The following is a 19,419-nucleotide window of genomic DNA, read 5'->3' as shown; positions in this document are numbered from 1 at the left end:
CTCAAATAGTGTGAGGATAAACCCCTCTTATTTCCAACCAAACTGATGAAGGGTTCCCTTGCTGCAGCCGCCACAAGGAAACCAGTGGGGACCAGAAGACAGCCGGGCGTGGCAGCCATGCCATTCTGCCGACAGCATGTTCCCCATCACAGACTATTGACTGAAATTCAGCTTCTTGATTGCTAGCTCCAAGTTTGTTGTTTTCTGTTGCTCTAACAAACTATCCCAAGCTAATCATTTACTGGAGAGCAGGTTTGCCTGCCTTCTGGTTCAGGACAGTGGTGTCTGGCAGGGGTCACCTTGGCTGTGTCACAGAATGGTGAAGCAGAAGAGAAGCACATGTTTTAGTTTCATTTCATGGCAACTGGCTCAGCACACCTGCCATCCCAGCACCCGGGTAATTGATAAAAAAGGATCTTAAGTGTGTGGCCAACTTTTGCTATAATGTACCTAGACTCTCTGATAAAACCTGTACAAGAAATGACAATTACAAGTAACCCCACTATTCCAAGGACTACCTCTATGAAGCCAATGGTTAGTTCTTTCAACTTGACATGGCCTGAGAATCATCTCCTCAAGGGATGATCTAGTTTGTGTGTTGGGGTGGGGGGTTTGTCTTGTTTACATTAACTGATGTGAGAAAAACCCAACCCAAAGGTAGATGAAACCATTCCCTGGTCTTGGGTGTGGACTATATAAAAAAGGAGAAAAGGAGCTTATAAGCACACACACATACATTCATTTCTTCTCTGTGGATATCACTAGCTGCTTCAGATTCCTGTCACCTTCATGTGCTCCCTCTTGAATATGCCACCACCACATTGGAACACAGCTCCAGCACTTGAGCCTTCCTGAAACCACACACTTGAACCACCTAGAAAGCAGAATAAAGCTGTGTTCTTAAAAAAAAAAAAAAAAAAAAAAAAACTTCAAAAATGAGCTTGCCAGGTCTGGTGAGATGCACATCGGAGGCAGATGCAGGCGGTTGAAAGTAAGTTCCAGGCCATCCGGAGATGCAAAGAGAGATCCTGTGTCAAAAAGACAACAGCTCTCAGGCCCTACTCTCTTGGCTTGAAAACAGAGACTCACTGCCTTACACTGGTTTCCATCAGGATCATCCCGTTTCTGCCTCTGGATTCCCACCCTGGAGATGGCTTTGAGCTGGGTACTGCACTTCTGTCCCCCAGGGCTTAGCTTTCCTGTGGCCATGGCTCATTCTCAGCATGAACAAATGGGCCTTGGAAGTGACACTCTGAGGGACCTGGCCCTGTGGCCTTCTCTCTGGAACACAAATAGTCCGGTCTTAAGTCTCAGAGATGTTTTCCAAAATTGATGTTTGTGTAGGGCCTCGTGACTGAAGATGATGAGGTGTAGAGAGGCCTGACCAAGCCTGTCAAGCCTGTGGCCATCCTCCAGGGCAGGGGTTGGTAGCCATAGTGGTGGTTCAGCATTCTACCTTTCTTTCATCTCTTTCACTCTACCCCAGCTCCATTCTCTTATTTTCTGAGCCAGCTCTTGGTATGTTATAGTTTTTTTTTTTTTTTTTAAATATACATGTTTCATCCAGATTACAAAATTTTGTCCAGCTGTGAATGTTCTTGTCACAGAGGGCCCAACTTCCAGGGGAGTCTCAGCCCTGGGGAGCCAAGTGTCTCTGCATTGTTATTATCCATGGGAAGCGGGCTAAGCACTTAAGACTTCCCACCCTACTTCTTTCCCTGCTCTCTCCAGATCAGTTTACCTAAAGTGATTGCCATGCCACCATTACCACCCTTCCAAGACCAAGTGAGAAGCCGTGACCAGGTGGCTGTGTGAGCACCTGTCATGTTACATTTCTGCTGAGAAAAACTCACAGGTCACATGGAAGTGTTTAATGACAGGCTGTATTTGGCGCCAAGGTTTTCAAAAGCACTACTTTGACATTAAATGTGTTCCTCTTTGTATTAACGCTCTACTCTTCAGGGCTTTCCCTTCAAGGCTTCCTAGATTGGCCTTCTTATAACGCAGAAGTCCGAAAGTCCAATCATGCCATTCTTCCTAGCATCTCTGGATGGGAAACAGAGAAAGACACTGTTAGAAACAAAATTTACTTTTTATAGGTTGCCATTTAACTAACAAGGTTACCTCAAACACTGTGTGCATATGATGTTTTACCACAGACTCCAATGAGTACCAGATCTGAGAAGAACAGCTCTATTTTCTTGTGCAGCAATGGATGTTTCTTTCTTGGTAAAATATCCCTGTTGCTCCTTTAATTTTAGCACTCAGGAGAAAGAGGCAGGCAGATCTCTGAGTGCCAGGCAGCCTGTCTACAGAGAGTACCTGGACAGCAAGAGCTACACAGAGAAACCTTGTCTCAGAAAAACAAAAAACACAACCAAAGAATGAAAAGCATCCATGCTGGAAAACCACTCTTACCTTAGGAAGTGAATACACCCACCAGGGTTCTCACGACAGCAGCGACCACTGTACCCTTCCCATGCCCCCCATTCACTCTAGTCACAGTCCAGCCCAACTCACTCACTCTTCCACATCGGACAAAGGGACACAGGGCTGCAGAGCCCACATGGCTCTCTGTGCCTCAACAGCTAAGACAGGTCACGTGCAGCATCACTATCCATGGAGGACTAGACATCAAGGGGGCATCACATGTCAGAGCCAAGTGGGCATCGAGTGACTGACAGATGTGTTGTGTGGTGTACAAATACATTCCTAGTAGGCAGACATATAAGCAACAGCTCCCTCTGTGCAAAAGAAATCTGATTACCAAGTTGACGAGGGAGGAGCAGGCGAGGCAGGGCTGCCCAGGCAGCCTGGCCTCAGCAGGGCGCTCACCATTTGCTATGCTACTCAGTGTGGATGCAGTCAAAGGGCGCCAGCTGGAAGATGGTGGCTGTGTTCAGCCCCAGGCGTGAGCTTACTTGGGCAGCCAGGTCCATTAAGTCTTCTTCAAACCATTCACATTGGGAGACCTACTAGGACAAGCTGGGATGTCCTACTTGGTTCCCTGATCATCAGCCACTCCCCTTACAGTACCAGCCTCTCCCACTCATGCACTCTGCCTGCCTCCTCACCCTTGCCCTGCAGCCAGCCACAGGCTTATACTCATCTCCTAGTCACCACCATAGTCTGGCTTCTGTCAACACTCTCCTCAGCTGCCATATTTGGCTTTGCTGCCAAGGCCCCTCTCCTTCATGTCATGGACTCACACTCCCTGGGGGAATCCTGAGGGTGTTAGGAATGACCTAACCTAAAGAACTGCTATAGAGGAGCTTCCCATATAGCAGCCACAGTCCTCCCACACCTAGATGCCAGTGCTGCCATATCCATAGAGCACAGGAGTGGAACCATCTCAGATGTGGGCATCTCAGGCCAGCTACTCTAGAGAGGAGACACCAGCCCAAGGCTGGACCTTTGCTTACTCTTTACGTTCTATCAGTGCCAACAGCATGAAGATACAGTGTAGGGATGTCATGTGCCGGTCCCTCAAATCAAGAAGTATGTGGGTAACATGGCATCCATGGGCTTCAGTCAGGCTGCCCACTGGTGGCAGTTAACCTCTGTTTCATGTGTTGGTGAGGTTGATTCTATCTATGTCACTTTTTAACAAGCCATCGTTTAAAACTCTCTGGCAGTGCATGGTAGACTTGAGCTCTTCCTGTGACCAGGACACATTTTCTCCAGCTAAAGTCAAGGAAGATGGAATCTATGCCCCATCCTGGCTGGCACTGAAAGGACGGGCAGAAGGGCTGCGGCTCTTTTGCAGATATTCTCTGACAGGCAGGCAGATCCCCCTGCGCCACTGTTGGAATCAAGGCAAGCACCTTTGCCTCCACCAGGAACAAGTTCTCAGCAAAGAGGTGGATGATGGAGAGTCTCCAACTGTCAAGACATCAGAAACCCAGAGTGCTGTACTTACGACTTCTCTTTTAGAGTGGCAAGATATGCCTCTGTATCTGCGACTGGGATTCCAGGGTCCAGTGAGGACAAGTACTGGTAGATGAAGGCAAAAGTTTCAAATGCAATCCGAGCAGGCCCACCCTCAGGGTCTGCAGTGAGGATCTCACAGGCGTTCTTCATGGCACTATTGAGTGTCTAGACAGGCAATGGGACAAGAATGGGACACAGTCAGCCTTGGAGTCACACCAGCAATAGGAATGCACGTGTGCTCTGGAGACACTCTTCAGAGTGTGTTCTCCACCTCAGTGATGATCCAGGTAGATGCATAGCTTCCAAAATATAAAGCAAGAAGGAAGCTCTGATCAGGGTGTGGCAGACTAAACACAGTGAGTTCACAGATTGTACACTGAAATGGTAATGAGTTCATAGGCAAGAGAAGCTTATCACCTTTGAACGTCGACTTCCTCCATGTGGTCCTGTGTTTGGAGTCAAGGGACATATAACCATGAACTTTTTAAACATGCAGCCCCTCCAGGTTCAGAAACATCCTCCGTGCCATGCCAAGGGACACAGGGAACTGATGCCCATCAGAGTTGCCCCTGAAGAGGGCATGGCCAGCAGGACAGATGGCCCTGTGGGTCTGCTCAATTTCCAACCTCACACAGGAGGTTTCAGGCCTAGGTCAGGTCCAGAAAAATTTAGCCCTCCTCCTCTATGACCTGTGACCCTCTCTCAGACCTGCCTACCGCTTGGCTTCCCAAGAAGGCAGCCTAACTCTACGTGCACCCCACCTTCCACTTGCAACCTCACCACTGTCCTCGGGACAACCTTGACCTCCATGCACAGGGTTCCAGAACACCTGGCCTTCCCTAGAGGCTTGTGGAGGAGCAGCTGATGGGCCATGGCCTATCTCATGAGACCAAGGTTGCCGAGAAAGTACTGCATAGCCAAGCCTCATACACTTCCAACTTGCTGAGTTAATCCTTAATGAAAAAGAAAAAGTTTGGAGAAAAAAGTCCATAATAGATTTCTATCTTAAAAACACACAGGACTCAAGTTTTCTTTCTTCATACTGAGGCAGCATGCTGTCTTAGCTAGGGTTTCCATGTTGTGATAAAACAACATTATTAAAAGTAACTTGGAGAGGAAAGGGTTTGTCTTACACTTCCAAATGAGGGAAGTCAGGACAGCTGCTCAAACATTCCTCCAGGAGGCAGGCACTGATGTAAAGGCTTGGAGAAGTGCTCCTTACAGGCCTGTTCCCATGGCTTGCTCAGTTTTCTTTCTTACATCATGTGGGAGCCACCAGTCCACAGGTGGCACCCTGCCCACAGTGAGCTGGCCCTCCCATACCAGTCACTAATCAAGAAAATGCCCCACAGGCCAATCTAGTGAGTCCTTTTCTCAGGTGAAGTTCCCGCTTCCAAAAATGACTTCACTTGTGTTAAGCTTGTATTAAACTGGCCTGCACAAGTCAGAAGAGTGGGGATCTACTTTGTCTGCTGCTACAAACTGGGAGATGTCCCAGGGAGAAGATTTAAAGCCGTTTGGATGATGTGGTGGCTATTCTTGGTTGTCAACTTGACTATATCTGGAATTAACTAAAACCTAAGTGCTGGGTATACTTGTGAGGAATTTTTTTTTTCTTAATTAAATCATTTGAAGTGGGAATACTGGCTTTTAATCATGGGGTCACAACATGAGCACTTCTTACATGGCACTTGATCCCCAGCCATTTGGGGAGCTTGTGGGACGTGTAGACTAAGCTACATGAAGTGGGTTTCTGAGAGGGCTCAGTTTGAGCCTGAAACAGATGCCTGATGCTAGGATATGTGAGCACTCACCATCTGCTTTCCTTTCACCATGGAGCCAGCCACCATGCCTTGACTACCATGATGGAACAGCATCTCAAACTCAAGCCATGAGCCAGCATCTGTCTTTGCTCCTTCTACTTGCTCCTTGACAGACACTGGCACAGCAATAACAGCATCCAACACACCCACCAGCTTGCTTCTTCAGTTCTATTTTTTAAGAAGCAGAAAATGAGCTGGGCATGGTGGCACACACCTTTAATCCCAGCACTCAGGAAGCAGAGGCAGGTGGATCTTTGAGTTCAAGGCCAGCCTGGTCTAAAGAGAGTTCCAGGACATCCAGGGCTATACAGAGAAACCCTGTCTCAAAAGACAAGCCAACAAACAACAACACAAAGAGCAGAAAATGAGAAGTACTCCCTATTGATCCCTGCTGGGTTCTTAAGTGTGTGTCCAGGCCACAGAGGCACCTGTAACACAGGCTGCGTGAGTACGGCCTATATAGGCAGCTGTGGTACTGTCAGTATGCTAGTGACCATGTGGGGACTTGGGTGCTTCCCTGCAAGCACATCCCACCCTGAAACAGAGCTCACTCTCCACACACTGTGGGGCGAGGCAGGGCAGAGCAGACCCCTATGCGGCCCACTGGAAGGAAAGGCTCCCCACTCCCAGCTGACCCTGACCCTGAGTTAGATTCGAGAGCCTATATGGTACCTGGCACCCAAGAACTGAAGGCAAAGTTAGTGCCAAAAAAGGGCTTAGGTTAGGCGACAGGAAAGAACCCTCTGTGATCAGTGTGTTTTCTTACAACAGGTAGCATGGAAGAAAACAGGACCCGGATTGTTTTACTGTAGTCATGGCAGGAGACAAGGCTCTGTCCTTTACAAAATGGCGCCACCTAGTGTTGCTCACTGTACATGGCTTGCACCTTGTTTTCATGACTAGACAGAGGCAAAATCATGCATTACCCTGTTTTCATCGTTGTTGTAGGTTTTTCTCATTGTAAAGATCAAAATTCCACACCTATTTTTAGAGGTAAAAGCCATAATCATTAACCTTAAATATTATATATTAAATTCTATGCTATAAAATGAGCTGATTTCAGAGTTCCTAATGAGAGCAGTGATACAGTTTTGCTAATCACACTTGCCCTGTCTTTCTGAGGAATACCCCATTGGCAGCATAGCCCCTGTGAGGATACTTGCTTGGTCAGTGTTCTGGCCTCAGCACAATGAGCCCAAAGCTGACCGTGTACCCAAGCACTCTTGGGCATGCCGTCACCAGCCTGACACCTGTCTTCTCTGAAGGGTCAGGGCTTCCTCTACTGCAGCCTAAGCTGCAGGGTTCCACTCACTGACCGAGAACATGCATAACCTAGAGCAGACAAAGGCCCCCAGCAATGGCACTGGGGATGAGGCCGGACCAGGAGACACCTGTGTAAGCTTTTCCATTGTAAGGTGAAAACCTGGGGCATGAGTGAAAGCACGCACTGAAGGCAGAGGAGCAGAGAGCTGGTAGGCAGGAAGGCGGCCGGAGATGTCCGTGCAGTGGGGTTTTACTGTCAGTGTGCTTGCTAGTGCCTATGCTTGGTGTTTCTGTGCACAGTGCCATTTTACAAAGGAAAACTGAGTAAGCTTGCACATGGACCGAAGTTAGAGGAAGGAGGGAACACAGCGATAGATCAGAGGTTAAGGTTCCAGAGGACCTGAGTTAGAGACACAAAATTCTCTCTCAAGACTAACACTGCTAGACAGTAGAGTCTTTCAGAGGCCCTCTGTGGTAGGCTAACGAGACTAACAAGGGATCCATACCCTATTCTGGCCCCTGTGGCATTCACTCATGTTTACACCCCCCCACACACACAATTTAAAAACTAATAAAGAATTAAATAAAACCTTTTCTGAGAAATAGATGTGTGGAACATTAACTAAGGATTAAGAATTATGTACAGTTATATCCTCACGTCTGTAAAGATTGAAGGAGCAATGTGAAGTGTTTATCCAGACAGTGAGGAAGGCTGCTTCTCTTTTTGAAATCTCCTTTCTTCACAAACACCAAGTCTCACTTCACTGAACCACAAGCTCATCAGACTCCAGCCTCCCAAGGAAGCTCCACCCACATTTTGCCACCTAGACACCTCTGACCTCATGCCTAAATCCCCAGGCCTATGAACACCATTGCTCCTCAACTGAGTGCAATCCAATCAGTCAGCCCACTATCTTATTCTTAAATTGTTGGAGTTATAGTGTAATGGCAGCAAAGTTACACTGTGTCTCCTAGTTACTAACACTGGATTAAGTCAAATGCAATGGAATTTTATGTCTCTTCCCACAGATGAAAACTGTTACCAGCTTGCAAAATTATATTGCTCAATAAAAGAACTTACTGGTGTATCACCTTTGAAAACTTAAATATATTGCAAGTGTATCTATGTGTTTCCTCCACTCTTAACATCTTTCAAATTGAGATTTTTATTATGTAACTAAAGTCTGAAAAACCAATATTGTCTCTGAAAAAATTATTTTCCAAGAGAAAGCTAATAAGGTCCTAATCAAAGTGTTTTCTGTAGCTACTGATACTGAGTCATACATATAATTACACAGATTATAAAATAATAATATAATATTAAGATGCTATTTGTAGGTACATACCCCACCCAGGGAGCTACATCCAAGTGCTAAAAATTTTATCCACTCCACTTTTTCTTCACATGGATCCAGATCCAGGAGAGCTCTGAACTTTTCTACTGGCAGGCACAGATTTTTCCACTTCTTCTCAAGATCTGATAATTCCACATATTGTTTGTGGCTACACTGTTTAGAAAACACAGTATGACACATTCAGTTAAATAGAAAAAGCCTGTGAAACTAGAATGATGCTTCAGAAGACTTAAAACTTATACCAAGTAACCATTACGTGCATGGGGGATGGGCACTGTGCTGTGTGGGTTGTGTCCACCCTGGTGATGAAAGCCGAGAAGGGACACGGGGCAGGAAGGGGCAACTAGATGGATATTAGCAACGTTTAAAAAAAGAAAAGACTAGGGGGGTGGCTCAGTGGAAACAGTGCCACTCAAACACCCTCCTAAATGTTGGGCATGGTAGCACATTCTTTAACATCCAGGGGCCAAACATTGTGCTCTAGGTTTACTGAGAGATGGTCTCAAAAAGTAAGGTGCAGAGTAATACAGGAAGAAATAGGAGTTGGCTTCTGGCAAACATACATAACACACACTTATGCACACACATGTACAGGCAGACAAACACACACAACTAAAGGAAATGGAAATTTTAAGGGGAAGGGAAGAGAGGGGGGAGAGACAATGAGGAAAATGTCCTCTATCGTGGCCTCCTGGAATGAGCATGCAGATGTGGAGTACATGTTTCCTACTGTCCAGAATATTTCCCAATACAAAACTAACTTCAAAACCAGAGCAATATGTCAACCTGGAATCCTAACACTCAGGAAGCTGAGTGAGGAGGGTCACCTCAAGTTTGAGGAGATCCTGAACTATATATCAAGTTCCTGTTTCTCAAAAATTATGAGACCAGCTGGGTGTGGTGGCACATTCCTGTAATCTCTGAGAGGCAGAGGTAGACAGATATCTGAGTTTGAGGCCAGCCTGGTCTATAAAATGTGCCTAGGGCAGTCAGGCTACACAGAGAACCCCTGTCTCAAAAAACAACCAAACAAAAACTATGAAATTTGTCACAATTTGTTGAGAGAATGTACCTGCATACACACATACACACACATCCAACACACATTTACAAAATGAAAGTAAGATCTATACATGAGAAACTAGCTTTTGGGATTGGATTCTTTCCAAGAAACAACGTGCCAGGGCAGCCTGGGACAAAGGGCAGCCACCCTAGTGTTCCAGGAGGCACAGCATGGTGACCGAGGTCCAGGTGGTTGAAAGGCTCTCCCACCTGCTTGTGCAGGACTTTCAGGAGTCCCTGGGTCAGGCCTGTGTCTGTCTTCTGCGTGGCCACGGGCATTTCAATTCTGTCCTTTACAGGAAGTGGGTCTCCTCTGGACAGGGCTGAAAAATACCTGGAATAAGAGAGATCACTGATGAGCATCAGCACACAGGCAGCACCCAAGGCTTGCACTGACAGCCCAGCAGCTGTGGTGGGTACTCCCAAGGCTGCCTCACCACACCGCAGTCCCAGGACCTCTGCTGAGCAGCCCCCTTGACCTTCAACTGTGCACTCTGCTTTCTCTGTCCAGAAAGGAGACATGCTGATTGCTATCTGAGGGTTCTGGAAGCACCAAGAGACAGAGACCTCGGGGGCGGGGGAGTGGATGCAGGAGAACCTCACTGAACTGTGCTCATTTCATTGTTGGTCTCATTGTCCCCCCCTTCCTCTAAGAGCTTTTGCAAATGTGGGCAAAGGGAGCAGAGTCCAATGTTGTGTTACTTTGCTTTTACCGAACATCTTTATTTTAACTTATATGTATGTGGTGGGGGGGAGGCATATGAGTACAGATGTTCTTGAGTCTAGAGGTACCAGATGCCCTGGACATGGAGCCACAGACAGTTGTGAGCTATATGACATGGGTGCTAGGAGTTCAACTCAGCTCCTTTAGAAAAGCAAACAAATATTGTAAACATTGTCCCATCTCTCCAGCTCCTCATGCCCAAGGCTATTCATTTTTTGATAGCTGCTTTCTGAGGTATTTGACATTAAACACCTCTACATGTTTACTTGGAGTTGGCTTAGGCATACAAAGGTCATCTATTTTCTATTTTCCATTTTCCCCTATCTTGCCTGGTACTCTTTCCTCAATCGTTCATTTCTAGGACACTGAAAATGCTTATGCCAGAGGCAAAGGCAGCTCCAAAATGGCTCAGGGCAACAGTTCAAGACTGGACTCCCATCAGTGTTGGCCAGAGAGAGGTGTGTCAGGCAGGGTCTTGGGCCAAAGGACTTGTAGCCAGGAAAATGGACATGAAACTAAGCACCCAAGGCATGAGAGAAACAAATGCAGAACTTTGGACATAAATGTCAGGCTGGAAGTCGGGGTCCAATTTGCAATACTGTGGCTTAGCAGGATTCACACATAGCAGTTCTTTATCACCGATCAAATGAAACATGAAGTTCTTAAGTAAGCCCTTTAAAATAACTGTCTCTGAAGTACTATCAAAGTGCCCAAGTGGGGTCGGGGTCTTGGAGTACAAATAAGCTTTTATAAAAACTTATCTCTCTGTTTTTCCTAAGTCTTCTCTAAGAACAATAGTTAAAACCAAGGACCATAATATTGCATGGTGGACATTAAGAGTGCAAAAGGCAGGTGATGGGTTCACAGGCGACCCTGACAGTTGAATAAAACGTTCAGGCCCCATCCCCTGGAACACGCACTCTACCTTGCAAGTGTCTTTGCACAATTAGGGAGATGGGGAAATTATCCTGAGCAAACTGGATGGCTCCTAAATGTATCACAGGGATCCTCAGGAGAGGAAGGCAGAAAGAGAACCCATCCATGGATTGTAGAGGGACCATTACAGCGCAGTTGTAACAGCTGAATCGGGTAAAGAAGCAGCTGGCTTCTTCCCAAAGCCATCCCAAACGCCTGTCACCTGCTGCAACCGACTTGGGGCTTTTCACCTCCAGAGCTGTTGTTTTAAAGTAAAACAAGTTGTTAAAACAGCCAAAAGAAATGATTTTGCCTTAGCCACATAGTTCTGAGTGAGCAAAATTTGGCTAAAAGTATTTATTCCAGTGATTTATAAAGTGGCAAAGAGCTCTTTTGTAAAACCGAAAGAATGCGTGATAAGATAATGGTCTGGTCCTGGAGAAGGTTCGCTGTCTGTGAGGTGCGCTAGCCAATTTTCGTGAATGACATTGCATAATACCTCAACCCCGGGGCTCACGGCAGCGAAGGCGGGGAGCGGTGGGTGGGGAAGAGGAGGCGGGGACAGATAAGCACGTTGCTCTGGCCACTTTTTGCCAGGCGGTTGGTGTGTAAGCGTTAGTCTACACCCACACTTAGGCGCCCGTACTCGGTAATCGGGTGAGGTTCCCGGGCCGGCCTTACCCCGCCGACCACTGTAGCACGTCCACCGGCTGCGTGCGGATGGCAGCCTTGGTGAACTGTTTGAGGATGTCAGGCAGCTCCGGGGGAATATGGATCTGCTGAGCGCAGAACATGGTGTCGGGCAGCGGCATCGCTCTGGGCAGACCTTGGCGGCCAGGGACGATCCGGTGTGCTGCGGGGGGGAGAGGCAGGGGTCAGGGCGGCGGCGGTGGGGAGGGACGCGGCGGCCTCCGCTTCTACCGGCTCCTCCGCCCGCTTCTGAGAACCGAAACCCAACCGCCCTCCGCGCCTAGAGCGCGCGACTGTGGCGTACAGTATCCTGGCAACCCGAGCTGCGCAGGCGCACAGCCCCAGCAAGCTGTAAGCGAGCGCCTGACTCCAGGTCCCGGTAACTGCTGAGTTGCCAGAGGAGAGAACGCTGCAAAATGTTTTCCTAAAACACACAGGTTGAACCAGCCCGGACTTCAGGAGGTCGCAAGCTGTCTTTTGATAAGACCAGGATCTCGGCTTGGTTTCGCCAGCTGTGGACCAGGCTCCCATTTGGTCCACACAGGAACCATACGAATACACATTTGCAAACTAAAGCAGTTTTGGCAAAAAAACAAAACAAAACAAAACAAAACAAAAAAACAAAAAAAACAAACCAACCAACCAACCAACCCCATCTAAGTTATTGATAGAATGGGAAAATGAGGACGCCCAAACACGGTTGACAGAAGTGTTCATATATCTGAGGACTACAGAATTTTCTCATGACTTAGCAATATAATTTGTCCTAAGGGAAAAATTAGTCTGGGTAGAGTAAATTAAAGTGTCCCTTAGGTAGTTTGGTAGATTTCACTTTCGTTAAAGCCTAAATCCTGGTCTCCCATTCAAAGGAATGCAACCCAATCAGTTAAAATCGGCATACTTTAGAGATGGATGTACTTTAAACAACTCAGGCTGGGGTTCATTCGAGTTCGGAGTTGGAGACTAGCCTAGGCAACATAAACTGTTTGAAGAAGCAACGCCTGACCCCGCCCACACCACCAGCACCACAAAAAATGAGGCACAAGACCCAAAAAGCTGAAGACTGTAAAACAATCTTGGTATGAAGGCGCCTGTTGTTCTTTTTAGTCTCTCAGAGGTTTAAGTTTTGACAATTTAACTTGTTTCTCTTAAATGAATTTTGCTGTTGTATCTAAAAAATGTATGCCTACCCCTTACTTGAACTTCAAAAAAAAAAAAAACAAAAACAAAAACCAACCAACCAAAATACAACAAAAACAAAAACCCAAACAAACAAAACACCAAAACGTTTTCCTACATAAGTTACCGTTTGGGGCTTTACTTAGAACTAGTTCATCTTGCCTTTAATTTGTACTTACCTGTGCTATGAATCAGCTTGCTTTTCATTCTGTATCCAAAGTTCAAATACGTCACATTTTTTTCGGCATCCAGGCACCTCTGCGAAGAATCCACTATGTATGGGAGTGTCTGCTTTACCAGGAAGACTGTGGCAAGAAACTGGCCTCCTAAGCAAAGAACAAGTGAATGTGGCTCCTGAGCAAGAAGCTCCTCCAAGTAGGTCCTAAACAATAAATTCCAGGCAGAAACTCTTCGGCAGTATTATATAGGCAAAACAAAACCATAAATGGCTAAACAATGTAAACTGATGCAGAGGGGCCTATGTCTTGGTGACTGTGTGTTTTTCCACAGCACCAGCAGGCTGATGGAAGAATTAGGCGTGTGTGAGTGCAGAGCTATAGATCCTACTGAGGAAGCAGCTAGGTCCCGGCAGTCACCCCAAGGCACCTCACTTATCTCTCCCATCTTTTGGTTACTTTCTACTCTCTACTGTGGTCCTTAAAGGCAGACATCTTCTCTAAGAGGCTATTTCCTCAGTACCTTGACACATTGACTTTCCTAATCACTGTGTTTGCAATAAGTGAATAAGGAGAAAAACCAGTTGTTTTTTTAAATATTGATTTCCTTAAAGAAGAGTTTCAACTTCACAGATTAGAGATGTCTCTGGTTCCAAGAGCATTTTTCCACCACTCCCACATTAAAGAACAATGTATTTATTTAATTGGGTGGAGATGACAAAAATGTTGAAAGCTTTTGAAAAAGTGAACCTAGAAACAGAAAAATTAGAAACTACCCATAAAACCAAAATATCTTGTCATCCTAAAGGAGAAAAAATCATGTAATCCTTCCCTTCTCTGGCATATGGGCAATGGCATGAGATGGTTTTCTGACATGTCTATCGGTCTCTATCCCAAAGAGATGGTGGGAGGCATGAGGACGTGGGAAGTCAGCCCATGGCACAAGTGGAGAGACGCTCTCCCTTCACACGCATGAGCAGGGACAGACATGTCCTCTGCAGCTACAGTTCCCACCCAGTCAAGGGAGAAGACAGGACTACGCAGCTGCAGATAACTGGTTTTCTTACAAACACTGACATATTTCTGAATTTTATTAATTTATTCTGAGGTGGGGCCTTTCTGTTACGCAGGCTAGCCATGAACTTCTGGATGCTAGCAATCCTCCTGAATGTTTCCCAGTCAGCTGGGCCTCACACATGTACCACAGTAACAGCCTCATACTTTTGTAAATTAAAAGCAATCTTACATCAAAATTAAAACACACAACCAAAAAGAAAACAAGGCTACAACTAACATCCACTTTATTCAATTCTGTTCTCTTAACTCAGAAGGCAACAAATGACCACATAAAAAAGGGAGCGTTTTTTTAAATATATACACATAAAATTGATCTGGGTACAGGTGTTTACTGTAATAGAAAACTGACACCCCACATCACTAAGTGTTCTATTTCACTCCTACAACAGACACCCCTAGGCCTTAGTCATTCGTTTCCATCTATGGTACTATAGGACTGTCATGATTACAAAATGAGGCACTCATACAGACAGGAATGGAAACATACACATACATGTATACTGTCTTATTTTTATATTAATGCCAAAACTATTGTTGGAGAGTATTTGAAAGAAGCCCTTACTCATGACAGCTGTTTAAATATTTGACACAGCAGCAATAAGCTGAAAACAAACATCTGATTGACAGGGCAAATTAAGTATGTGGATACAGGGCAGATTAAGCAAAGAACTTAAGAGACCCATCACAAATGAGGTCTTTAGTAACACTTCAGTGGTACCACTGTTTTCATCTTTTCCCTTGATATTGACCGAACAGTTAAGATTCTAGGATGGTTTAAATAAAAACTTTGAACATCACAATGTAAAAACGAGGCATCACAGTAACTAGCCATTCTGGAGAGGAAAGAAAGGAGCTAATTTGCAGCACCGTGACAAGTGCCAAAGTTCTTGCATAACGGCACTGGCTCCTGCACACACAACAGTGTAGAAATGTCCAATGTGTATTTTGTGTTTGTCTTAAAAAATGTATCAGTTCAACCTAAATTTAAGAATATACTTTGATGGAGCATTTGTGCAACACAGAAACGACGCACCTAATAGGTAAATCCATTAGCAGAAAGCTACTGCTACTGTGTAAGGGGAAGGACAAACTAAGATTTCACAGTAATAACAATTATACTGAATGTTGAAATAACAATTACTTGTTCACCTCTGGAATAGAGATGTCCTCTCTCCTTTCTCCCCCGAGATTGGGAGTGGGGGCTGGAATCACAACTATCAACATGAAACTTTAAGGCTAGCTACATGCAAATATCACACTGACATTTTCTTCAGTTTTCATCTAGACAATCAGTACTTTGTAGTTTAAAAATCAAACCATAATTTGTTAATAATGAACTACTACCCATTTCAAACTGACCATTTGGTAACTGATCATGTAAAACTAATCCCAAATGGTGATCTGTCTTCAAATTATAATAGAGCACAAAGGTCTTTCCTAGTAAACGTCCTTGAAGACTGGATTAGCCCAATTCAAAATGACACAGAACTCTTATCTTTAATCTCCTGTAAAGACAGGCAGCAGACAGGAATACTTTCTGAACTGAGGGTTTTAAATGTTTATGATGTTGGGGAATAAAAGCTGTATGCCACCCTAGCAAATGTTATACACAATAAATCTAAGGATATATCTTAGTGAAAGCCAGTGGACAAAGCAACCTGTAAACCCAGGAGGAATTCCTCAGGAAGAGAGCAGAGTCCCCTGCCAGTAAAATGAGGGCAAATTCTGGAAACCAGTACTGTCTGGATTTGTTTTCAACAAAACATCTAATAAGGGTTGCTTAAAATTTCAGAGGATTAAAAATTTTTAACTTTTGTGGTAGATTCATAAATTCTTTAAAAATTAAAGCTAAATAATATTATATGCCCAATTCACCAACATCTTTCTCCTCAAAAGACTAGGTTTTCATAGAAAAACCTCATGACAAGTGGCATTAATTTTAAAATTCTAATTCTTTCAAGCAGGACCACATCTGAGAGTGAAGGTGGGTTTGCTAGAAGTTGTTACTTTACACACAGGGGAAAGAGCTGTTACAAAGTGACAAAATGTTAACACTGGATCCTGTGGCAAACATTGTCACTGCCTTTTTTTTTAATATAATGCTGCTTTAAAGCAAAGTACTTGCTTATCACTTAGTGAATTTAAAAGACAAATAAAAAAAAAAACCAAAAAAAACCCCAAGAAAAACAAACAAACAAACACCTCAGACCACCTTTCCACCTATGGGTTTAATACTCCATGGAATTCCTTACAGTCTCGGACAGCTTCTAACACTACTCTTACAATACACCTTTACATTAAATACTTGGATGATGTACAACCATCTCTTAAACTTCAAACGTGAAGCTTTGGCTAAGGAACCAGGCTTCTGAGCATTTAGTTCTTTAAGGTAGCATAGCACTTCCCCAATGCAACTCTTTCCTACAGTGAAGGCCAACTCAGTCTGCTTCCTTTCAAACAAATAAAGCTTGGTTTTAGTTGCAGTTTATTGTAAACAAAGAGCTTTGGAAACTGGGATGGACTGGTGTATTCACTGAGCATCGGCTGCAGTGCTGCCAGCATGGCAGGGTGTTCTAGTCATCTTCCCTGATGGAGTCAGCCCCACACTAGAGCCTAACCCTCAGCCTGTCACAACTGATACTGTTGGGGATGTTACCCTCTAAGATCTCTCATCTGGCATGACACTTTTGGCCACTGCTGACAAGAAACAGAGCTGTATGGAGGGGAGGAGATTAAGAAAAATCTTCATTTGTAGTTTATCTTTCTAGGTATAGACATGCCCCTAACAAGCAGAAAAAACCCCAACTCCCAATGCTGATCACTAGGAATATTAAATTATCAAAATTAAAAATAATTTCCTCATCTAACACAACATACTATACAATATTACAAACAGAGACACACGAAAACAATCAGGCAGTAGAAAATGTACAACAGCTTTGGTGTTACGTGGAATAACTTCCAAAGACGACTGTCTGTGAGGCACTCTGTGCACGTCCCTTCCCACAGACTCCACTGCTCATTTGGCTCCTGGTAAGGACTGAGCAGCCACGAACAAGACTCAGTTACCTCGGGAGAACTGCTGGCAACACCAAGAAGTGTGCTCCAAAAGATGCCACTCAGAGTCTTGCCTATGCGCTACTGCTCTGTGGCACATCTCCTGCTGAGATCGAAGCAGGTCCAAAATAAAGTGACAACTAGATTTAATAAATTAATATACATTTGTTAAAGATGCACAATGCACATTCTGTTTAATCCAAGGTTTCAGGGCATCAAGGAACTCCTATTTACACATGTACAGATCTCAGACAGCAGTGATGGCGGCAGATGCAGGCAGGAGCAGCAGTGCCGGATGTGCTGCTCTGAACGCTGAGGACACAAGTGAAGTACATTTAACTTAAACAACGCTGAGATCACAGGGAGAGTCTCCAAAGTGAGAAGTCCACAAAAAAGGACAAGGAAAGGCAAGGAGAAGGTCAAGGAGTTGACACAAGCACTTTATTCTTGGGACGACTGTGGAGGTGGCGTGGATGGGCCTTGCTTGCCAGATTTGCGCTCATAGTTCACCAGGCGCTGTCCCACAAGGTACCTAGAATGCAAAAACAGCATGGTCACTTTCCTGTATAACTCCAGGTAGGCTGAAGGGGAGTTTAAAAGGAGCCCAAAGGCCAGCGTCTTGGAGCAAAGCAGAGCAAGGTCTTCCGTAAGGTGTGGTTTGTGGAAAGGTACAGAGCAGTGGAGACAACACAGCACATGCAGTGGGGAAAGCCTCTATTGTGGCAGGGAGGTTACAAGTCTCATAAGTGCAGGCACTTGCTCCAGAGCAGGCACAGCAAACAGATGCAGGGGATTCTCTTCTTTCAATTTGTTAGGGTTCACATTGTATAAGCCACCTTAGTGTTGAGACTTCAGGAAGCAGATTAAATATGACGGGCAAAGAGCTGGGAAGTGAAAAAAGCAGGACCTTGGAAACTCTGGTTCTAGAGCGAAGGAGCAATGCAGAACAGATTCCAGCAAGGCCAAAGGTGAGGATGTATCCATGTGAATGAACAGAAGGGTGCTGCTAACTAACATGCTGTGAAGAAGAGAAAAGGCAATGGCAAACAGGGTGGGCTATAGCAGCAAGGTCCACGGTACTGTGAGACTGGAGAAATTTCCCACAGCAAGACAGAGGAGCTGCAAAAAGGGCTCACTGAGTAAGCAGATGTCCTGGGCACCAACCCCTGTAAGATGGCAGGTGACAAGGGCAAACAGCAGCTGGCTGTCAGAGCTGGGCATATGTACGTGGAAGCACACACTAAAGGCTCCACTACATAACCTGGGGAGGGCAGGAAAGCCATTTACTTGAGTGGTGGGGAGACTAGTGAAAAGGGGAACCTGCAATGTGAGCTATCATGAACAAGGGCTGGGACCTCAGTTTACATTTTTCAGTGACATAAGAATGGTAGTATCATGCCACATGATTATTTTGAGGCTACAAAGCCCCACGACAAAGGCTTTGCACCTGTCAGGAGACTTGATGTAGCTGACCCTGGATTCTCATGATTACCTTCTAACCCTGACTTCCATCTACCACTCTTTTGTCAGTGCACACAATCTTTACGATACCTCTCAGCTTCTGCCCATGTCACAGTTCATAAGGCTCACACGTCTGAATGCTTCTTTATCCATGATCTCTTTCTAATCCCTTTCACATGCCTAGTTCTTTTCTTAGAGTTAACCATTTCTTAACCCACTGCTCCTTCACAAAGCAGTGCTTTTTGAAACTATGGATTTTAAAAAACCTCTTATATGATAGTGCTATTTGACAGAATATACAGAGCCCTACCTAACACACATCATCACATAGATCAGGATATGTCAAGACTGTGGGCAGTACCATGATGTTGAAAAAGCAAAGAAATACAAAGTATGCAGGTTAAATGATGGTCATTTGCCTAAGAACAACTGATCAATGACAGAAACAAGACTCTGAATTCATGTGCAACTCTTTCAACCTCCCCCCCCCCCCGGCCCCGAGTCCATGTTCTTCTCTCTATACCTCCTACAGACCAAGCTATGCCAAATGATGCATACACAGACAGGTAACACATGCTAGTGTGTGCTGTAATGGGAAATAGAGTGGAAACTTGGAGTCCAAATGTTTTTTCCTCTCTGTGTCATGAAAGCAGAAAGGTAGTTACAGGAGGGAAAAGGGGATGACAGACTGGTAAGAGGGGATAGAT

The 19,419-nt window shown here is 45.1% G+C and overlaps 2 protein-coding genes across 3 annotated transcripts in view; both read right to left on the bottom strand.

Moving 5' to 3' along the window:
- Positions 1-1,659: 1,659 nt before the first annotated feature.
- On the bottom strand, positions 1,660-13,779 carry Ropn1l (rhophilin associated tail protein 1 like). Its single transcript, XM_021651758.2, has 6 exons — positions 13,121-13,779; positions 11,754-11,925; positions 9,644-9,767; positions 8,363-8,524; positions 3,920-4,095; positions 1,660-2,046 (listed from the first exon to the last, which is right to left on the bottom strand). Exons 1-6 carry the CDS (start codon positions 13,146-13,148, stop codon positions 1,983-1,985), a joined length of 726 nt encoding a protein of 241 aa, XP_021507433.1. The 5' UTR covers positions 13,149-13,779; the 3' UTR covers positions 1,660-1,982.
- Positions 13,780-14,401: 622 nt separating this feature from the next.
- Marchf6 (membrane associated ring-CH-type finger 6) overlaps positions 14,402-19,419 on the bottom strand; it is a 69,603-nt gene continuing 64,585 nt past the window's right edge. For both annotated transcript variants that reach the window (XM_021651759.2, XM_021651760.2), the window contains exon 26: positions 14,402-17,783. In XM_021651759.2, the coding sequence (XP_021507434.1) occupies positions 17,693-17,783 (91 nt within the window). In that variant the 3' untranslated portion in view covers positions 14,402-17,692. The remainder of the gene's footprint in view (positions 17,784-19,419) is intronic.

This window comes from Meriones unguiculatus, chromosome 3 (assembly GCF_030254825.1).
Source record: "Meriones unguiculatus strain TT.TT164.6M chromosome 3, Bangor_MerUng_6.1, whole genome shotgun sequence".
NCBI lineage: Eukaryota > Metazoa > Chordata > Mammalia > Rodentia > Muridae > Meriones > Meriones unguiculatus.
This window is presented reverse-complemented; position numbering and strand designations above follow the sequence as displayed.

Excerpts from the sequence above, each read along its gene's own strand:
- Ropn1l (XM_021651758.2), bottom strand. The coding sequence starts at position 13,148 with ATGAAAAGCAAGCTGATTCATAGCACAG. Across the intron at positions 11,926-13,120 it reads CAAGCTGATTCATAGCACAG|CACACCGGATCGTCCCTGGC; the intron begins GTAAGTACAAAT and ends TCCCCCCCGCAG. Across the intron at positions 4,096-8,362 it reads GATGTAGCTCCCTGGGTGGG|ACACTCAATAGTGCCATGAA; the intron begins GTATGTACCTAC and ends TTGCCTGTCTAG.